This window comes from Homarus americanus, unplaced genomic scaffold, assembly GCF_018991925.1.
Source record: "Homarus americanus isolate GMGI-L3 unplaced genomic scaffold, GMGI_Hamer_2.0 scaffold39155, whole genome shotgun sequence".
NCBI lineage: Eukaryota > Metazoa > Arthropoda > Malacostraca > Decapoda > Nephropidae > Homarus > Homarus americanus.
The window spans coordinates 18,341,018-18,349,510 of NW_024737042.1; the positions used below are offsets into that span (position 1 = coordinate 18,341,018).

Genomic DNA, 8,493 nt, shown 5'->3' on the forward strand with positions numbered 1-8,493 from the left:
TTGTATGTGTATGTGTGTGTGTATGTGTGTGTATGTGTGTGTGTGTGTGTGTGGTGTACATTTAGTTGAATATATAAAGGATGAGGATATTATGAACTATGCATCATGTAATCCAAAACTACAGTGAACCCTTTTTGTAATTAATAAGTGGCACAAATGCCTCGGAGTTGTATTTCTGAGTTTTAAATTGGTAAATATTAAATTCACTAGAAGTATCAACTATTAATAAAACTTGCAAAAATCTTGGCTGTAGTGCCGCTGCGATGGGTATGTATTGTATGTGGGGGATAGGGTAACAAGAGCTGTGTTGACAGTCCTCTGCGGGAGTCGACGCCAGCTAACAACTTGGTGTGAATGAGCATCGATCTTGTTATATATATATATATATATATATATATATATATATATATATATATATATATATATATATATATATATATATATATATATATATATATATATATATATATATGTGTGTGTGTATAATTATGACAATATGAACAGTTACTGCAGCGCGGGGACGATGCACAGGAAGCGGGTCATGAAGTGTACATGGATTAAACAGCACTGCTGAATTCTGTTGATACGGGGATGGAGGAGACGTATGAAGGGGGAAGGGGGAATGGAGTAATCACATTTATGATGCCAGGAGTGGGAGGTGAGGTGGGGGTGGAGTGGAAAGTTGGAGGTGGAGAGTGGGGGGGGGGGGGGTAATGGTAAGTCAACACGCGCAGCTGGCGGTGAGTGCTGGTGTGGTCCAGGTAAGTCTGAGAGCAGCGAGCCGTGTGCCTCAACAAACACGCCACAGCCTGGGCCTTAACATACAGCGAAAGATGATGAAGATCAGATTAACAACTGTACATGCTGGTCTAAGGTTCACAGACGCAAAAATTCCAGAGAAAGAGAATGACTTGTGTCTATAAGTTAGCCTCCGCGCGTGCCAGCGTGACCACGGCAGCGTTGTGTCACAGAACATTAGCAGCCGAAGTCCAATGGAATGTCACTACTGCACTGTACCTAAGATGAAAATTGAGCAACGCTTTGAAAGATGATAAAGTAAAAAAGCTTATTAAGACTTAGAATTAGTAACGTGTGTACGAGACCCGGCAGGCGTCGTCGTGACACTGACTGACTGGCGTACTCTGGAGTAAGGACTCTGCCGTGGATACAAGGTCAGTCTCACAAGTCAAATGGCTGGTCGAGGGTCATACCTCAGAGGAAGAAGGGCACAGGAATCACGCACATAGAGATTTAATTTCTCCAAATCGACTTTAATTCTTTTCTAAGTTTATCAGGGAAGCTAATGCATTTCGAGTTACCCGAATTTCCATTACTGTGACCTTTTTTATCCGGTGAGAGCTGAAGGACTTAATTAAAGTATTTGACACAATCAGGTGAATTATTGCAATAAGGAAAAAGTACTGGAAGGTCACTCTTGAGTGACACTCTTCTGACACCTTGATTAACAAGAATACATTGCAGTGAATATCTGATTACTTACGTGAATCCCATTTTTACGGATAAGAACATTGAAAACCCCACTCTGATAATATATATATATATATATATATATATATATATATATATATATATATATATATATATATATATATATATATATATATATATATATATATATATATATATATATTAGGTGCGCATGCCTTAGTACAGGAGATTAAACTGTCAAGGCAACTTGGCTGTGTGTACTAGCAAGATAAGGTGAACTCTGCATTTTCTGTTTATCGATATCAGGAAATATTTCGAGAAGTCTTTAGTAAAGTGTTAAAGGAGTGACATTATTTTTGTTTTATAAACTGATTTAATTGTTCAGAATTTTTTTTTAAATTATAATTTGATTTGTTTGCAGGGGCAGAAATTACAATGATTTTTTTCATATAAATTTAATATAGTCTGTGCATTTTCTTAAGTATCACAGAAAAAATATTAGAACAAGAAAATTAGTTTAAACATTTATTTTAATTTGCATCACAAACACTTTTTATTCAATAAATGTTGAAAATTTTAATTTTTCTAAAGCTGTTTGATTTAAAAGAGGAATTTTTTGTTTCATGAAGTCTTGGAGCAGGTAATAATTATACAACTATTTAATTTATGAAAAAAAGTGAAATACCAACAGCTATACTCAAAACATCTTTCACTTGTACAGAAGCAGCTTGGTGGGACACATTTCAATACACAGTTTATATACTTCCTAGCGAGGAGTGTTTTTATAGAGGCAAAAACGTTGCCAATTAAGTGTATAAGTCCACGTAATCAGACCCTGTTTTTCCGACAAAGGCCTTGAGATTATTTTACACTCCAGTAGACAACAGCCTGCTGACTGTGAGAGTGATAACCTGCCAACAGTACAAAGATATGTGGATGTTCTCCACTTAGTGATAAACAGAATTAAAAAGTAACAGTTGTCTTCTTTAATTAACTACAAGACGATAGTTACACCCGAGTACTGTACACACAAGACACGGTATTGTCCGTATCATCTTATGTACTGGGAAGGCTTCTCACTCCTCCCCAATACTTATTCTTTCTTTCGTAAGCTCCACTGGACCTAAGTGTTGTTGTTGACGTGGACACTTGACTGACAGCCCCCTGCTGTGTGTGGTACTGCACGCTGATCACCGTCGGTCGCACTATATCCAAAAGACACTCCAGGACAAAGTTTAGCAGCAACATGGACATGTAAGTTTACAGAATATTACTTTAGCCTCATGTTACTGATATATTTTGTCATTCTCAACCAACATTAAATACACGTTTGCTGTCAGTGTAGGTACAGTCCACATCACTCGGTTCCTCTCGGTCTATAGTAACTCTTACTAGTTAATGACGAACACAAATATGTTATATGCTGTATATATGTATGTATGTATATATATGTATGTTTATTCAAACGATAAAAGTCCTTATATGATATATATTCAAGAATCTACAAAATATTTAAATGCTACTTGTTCACATTTCCTTCAACACTGAGATTTCTGACATTTTTGATTCTTGCTATGCATTCACAGCTTCTCTGGTGGTTTTATGGTACTTTTGGAAGCATTCGTTGGCTTACACTAGTAACATACGGCCCAAAATGACACATATTGGAGACGATGACACTACACCGATGCGCTACACACACACACAGTAAGCGAAATCGAGTCTTGATTAGCTAAACTTTCGTCGGTCACTTTCCCTTGGTTTATATATTGTTCACCAACCTTGGGTGTACTTGTAGTAATTTTAGAAAGGATATCTATTATTTTTCATAAATTATTAGATACGTTGCCTGGGTAAAACGGGGCTCCCAGACGCGGGACAAACGTGGCGATTCAACAGGATTTTCCTGTTGGCGCGAGATGACGTGGACCTCAGACTTCGGTGATGTAAATATGTTATACAAATTAGTATCGTGAATATAGGCGCCTCAGGTTTCATCAGCGAGCGCTTGTTTCTTGATACCAAGGTTTAAAGTGGTAACAGGTATTTCAGTTTGTTACGATGGAGATCATCCTGACGCATGATTGGTGGAGTAATCTTCTCACTTTAGGAACAGGGATCTTCCTGAAGCAGGTGTAAACTTCATACTTTCGTGACGGGAATTTTCCTGACAGAGGAGTAAGTGTGGTACACGTATTCATCGGCCATAATGTGTCTCGTTGGGGCGGAGTGGTCGTCGGGAGGCCAAGGTGCTAGAGGACCCGGGGGCCAACCACGTCCCAGCTTGTCCCTCTGGTGTCTCCGGCGGTACCTAAGTCAAGGAGAAGGAGGGGGGAGGGGAAGAGGAGCTGGGTTAGCGCTTCGTAATAACAAGACATGCAAGCGGCACGTCAGGCAAAAGTTAAAATTCAATTATAACTCAACTCGCTTAAACTAAAATCTTACCAACTTTGAAATTCGTTTACCGGAATGTTGGACGTAGTTTTTTATCAAGGAGACCCGTAAACATTCTCTCTTTCTTTCTCTCCCTCCCGTAAACATTCTCTCTTTCTTTCTCTCCCTCCCGTAAACATTCTCTATTTCTTTCTCTCACTCTCTTTCTCTTTCTAATTACATTTCTATCTCTCGTTCTCACACTCTCTTTTAGAATTAAAAGATTAACATTGTTTGATTAATAAATGAGTGTAGTAGACATCAAGCTAAGGGAAGTCGGGGTAAGTGAGTTTAGTTCAAGTGAAATCCAAGTGAGCAGCTTTGGCAAACATAACCTTGAGGGAGCAATTGTAGGAGTAAAAAAAATACCATCTCTTCTAGAGTGTATAAGGAAGAAGGAATTCTTGGATAACTGTGGAAAAGGAGAGCAGTGGATAATATTTTGCTTCAGAAGTTATAAATGGAGAGATGTTTGTGGGGTAGGGGAGGAGGTGGTGTCGAGGAGGGAAGAAGGGAGAGAAGGGGAGTGGAAGAGGGAGGAAGGGAGGAAAGAGCAGTGGAGGAGAAGGGAAGGAAGGAAGGCTTGGGTGGAGCAAAAGTTTGGAGGGTCACGAGTGTGATTATTTTTTACCAGGAGTCTTGCTCGTGTGAACACTCTCAGGAGTTGGGAGGGAAAATGTTTGTCTCACACACACACAAAAAAAAAAAAGAGACCTGCAGAGGAGGACGGAGAGAGCGACGAGCAGGACGGTGGAGACTGTAACGACAACGATCCCCACAACGACCTGCACCTGATCCACGCACAGCAGTTCACTCGGGCTCAGCCTGTAATACACGACGACACACATGTTAGAGATTTACAGCCTGTAGCATATATAACACACATATGCATAGTTTTCATAACCTGTAACATCCTACACACTAACAGTATTTTTCAGCACTGTACTAATCTGTTACACTCTACAACACACAACATACGTCTTGCACTATTTTCATAACATGTAACAAGTAATAACTTAAATATTTCATTACATTTTATGGATTACAAAAAAAAAAAAAAGATCAACAATAAAATATTTTGACGTATTTTTTAAACAATTTCCAGCACTCAACGACTGACACCTTGAAATAAGTTTTAAATCCTGCAACATAAAACGAATCTGACGCAACGATATTCACAGCTTGCAACTTATAGCATTTTCAAATATCTTTCACCGAGTTTTACAGATGTGATATAATACAAAAAAAACAAACATTATTGTAAAGAAACTTTTAACCTGATTAGTATAACAATATCACATTGGATTTTAAATTTGTGAAATTTAACATTATCACATATACTGTACAGAATGAACCTAAATTATCTTTCTAAAATACTTACTGTAAATAAAACAAATAGATCTAGAAGCGTATAGTGACAGTATACCATCAAAAGTCCAACTCTAACACTTTTTCTTGACATGACAACAGACTGCCACAGGTGCATCATCAGTGGCTCTCACAACCTTAACTAATATTCGATTTCAGTCCAGGTTCACTGGTGATGGCGTCCTATTTCCTGGTCCGTAGTATTGTGGTGTTTGCTACAGGTGTGCGGTGCGTGACGTCTTTGACTACGGACCAGGATAATGGACGAATTCCTAAGTATGTCTTCTAGTTTTGAAAGATAGTTGAAAAACACCCTATATTGATTTTATGCATCTTGCAATACTCAACGTTGCAATGACTTTTATAGACTTCACTTACATCTTGCATCAATTTTTAAAGCTTAAAACATAGAAAACAAATATAACTTCTAATTCACACACCATGCAATGTACAGCAACAAACATCATACACATATTAATCCATTATTTACGTATATCTACAAGGCTCTTTACTTGTAATTCCATCAGAACACAATATAACAATCTCTCTATACTCTTTTTTATCTCCAGTTGTTTTACGTTTTCTATTTGACTTGATTTGTGGGAAGACTTGACTCGGTGGGTTATGGATGAGAATATTTGTTTTTAAAGGTAAAGAAATTATAAACTGTGTTTAGGAATATAAGACTTTAGGAAGTTTGTGTGAAGATTTATATAACTATTTGGTAATAATGTATTCCATTGTGGTATATAGGCAAGGACTGGGGAGATGAAACGATATATTTATTGTGAAATGATTGATATAATATTTACCCAAGCTCCTCGTTCACCGGGAATATTCTACACTGCTCATCATGCCCTTACTTGAAGAAAAAAAAAATATATATATATATATATACTGTATATATATATATATATATATATATATATATATATATATATATATATATATATATATATATATATATATATATTCAATTTCAATTGCTTATTCTGATAGAGGAAGCGGGATCCTAGCGCTGTCATTTGGTACCCTGTACAATAACACCAGAAGCATCTGGAAGTGACTGACTATATATATATATATATATATATATATATATATATATATATATATATATATATATATATATACAGTATATATATTTATTTATATTTATATTTATATTCATAAACTAACCAACAAAGTATTTTCTTAAATTATCCAATTTGTTATATCGTGGCTATAGTTCAGTCTGTATCAATTTCACCTAAAAGTTTAAGGCTTAAACGATGCTTTTATAGACAAGAAAACCATTACACGCCAAGAAGATGATGATAGTAAAGGAAGATAATTGACTTAGACATACAAGGAGAAACATCCATTTTGTCACTCTCTTCTCTGCATTTCCCTCTCTTAGACTATATGAAGATATAAAATAAATTACAATGATTACATTATTTTCTATCAGCATAGTGTTTAGTTCTTGTGAAATTACGGTCTCTGGTACAGTTAAAAGAGTAGGTGTACAAACTTTTGGTCTTTTATTTCTTTGGAAGACTATTTTTGTGTAAGTGGAGAGGGTCAGTTATATTAAGAATTATACCCACCATTCATCATGTGCGTTGCTAAATGTCATTCTTTTATAAACCTTTAGAAATATTTTTAGTGTGTGTGTGTGTGTGTGTGTGTGTGTGTGTGTGTGTGTGTGACGCACGTATCTGGAGCATCAGTTTTGCTAAACACTGCATTATTCATTCATGCTATGGGAGGTTTTGTGTCACGAACGCCGTCATATCCACCCTGGCAATGTAAGCAAACACACAGCTGACGCTCAGATGTAAGAAAAAAACATTGACAGGGGTGTAATTTTGACGTCCGGAAGAGAAAGTGTTGCCAGGGAGGGGAGGGGAGGTGAGGGGAGAGTGAAAATGGCGAGGGTTTAATATTAGCGGCGGTGTGAGAATCCAGGCAAGGCAATATAGCGAGGCAGAGCCCTCCTCGCCTTACCCCACACCTCTCATAAAGCCTCCGTCCACACACCGCCTGAAATCCTCGTAATAACAATAAAGTTTTATTCTTAAAATAAACGGTGTGCTTTCCACCTCGGGTCCTCCTCGCACGCGATTGTTCTCAGAGCCTCAGCTGATGGATGGTTTTCTTTACCCGGATTTAGGTAGGAGCTTGATAAAAAGTTGTCTCGTGTAAGCGACTGGGTGGCAGGAGGTGGTTGAAATGCGTCCGGACTGCAGTAGTAATGCGGGGGAATGCGGCCAGAAGTGTCACTTTGTGGGTTTGCGAAGGAGGAGGAGGTGGTGGGTGGGCGGTATGAACGAGAACTGTGTAGGTTAAGAGGTCGAGAACTAAATATTTGTATATGTGTCGTCTCGTGCCCGGGGTCCTGGCTCTTCCCCTCCCTTTACTGTAGGACCTGACTTAAGAGACACTCTTAACCCCTTCACTACCATGACTTAACCCTTTAAATACGATGATTTAACTCCTTAAATACGATGACTTAACCCCTTAAATACAATTAATTAACCCCTTAAATACGATAACTTAACCCCTTAAGTGCAATGACTTACCCTTAAAAGACGATGATTTAACTGACTGACTACGACGACTTAACTCCTTGACTATGATGACTTAACTTCTTGAATACAATGCCATCATATTCAAAAGGTTAAGTTAATTGTTGAATCACCGTAACTATAACTATATCTACCATTACAAGTTACTGACCACCACCACCACACAGTACCTACTACCGCACAGTACCTACCACCACCACCACCACCACCACACAGTACCTACCACCACACAGTACCTACCACCACCACCACCACCACCACACAGTACCTACCACCACCACCACCACACAGTCACCTACCACCACCACCACCACCACCACACAGTACCTACCACCACCACCACCACCACCACACAGTACCTACCACCACAGCACCTACCACCACCACCACCACCACCACACAGTACCTACCACCACCACCACCACACAGTACACCCACCACCACCACCACCACACAGTACCTACCATTACCACCACACAGTACCACCACCACCACCACCACCACCACACAGTACCTACTACCGCACGTACCACCACCACCACCACCACCACCACACAGTACCTACCACCACACAGTACCTACCACCACCACCACCACCACCACACAGTACCTACCACCACCACCACCACACAGTACCTACCACCACCACCACCACACAGTACCTACCATTACC

General features: G+C 38.8%; 1 protein-coding gene across 1 annotated transcript in view; it reads right to left on the bottom strand.

Annotated features, from left to right (window-relative positions):
- Nucleotides 1–1,633: 1,633 nt before the first annotated feature.
- LOC121872536 (chondroadherin-like) overlaps nucleotides 1,634–8,493 on the bottom strand; it is a 22,057-nt gene continuing 15,197 nt past the window's right edge. The window contains exons 5-6 of the mRNA XM_042375321.1: nucleotides 4,597–4,707; nucleotides 1,634–3,760 (exon numbers count right to left, since the gene is read on the bottom strand). Coding sequence (XP_042231255.1) covers nucleotides 4,693–4,707 — 15 coding nt within the window. The 3' untranslated portion in view covers nucleotides 1,634–3,760; nucleotides 4,597–4,692. The remainder of the gene's footprint in view (nucleotides 3,761–4,596; nucleotides 4,708–8,493) is intronic.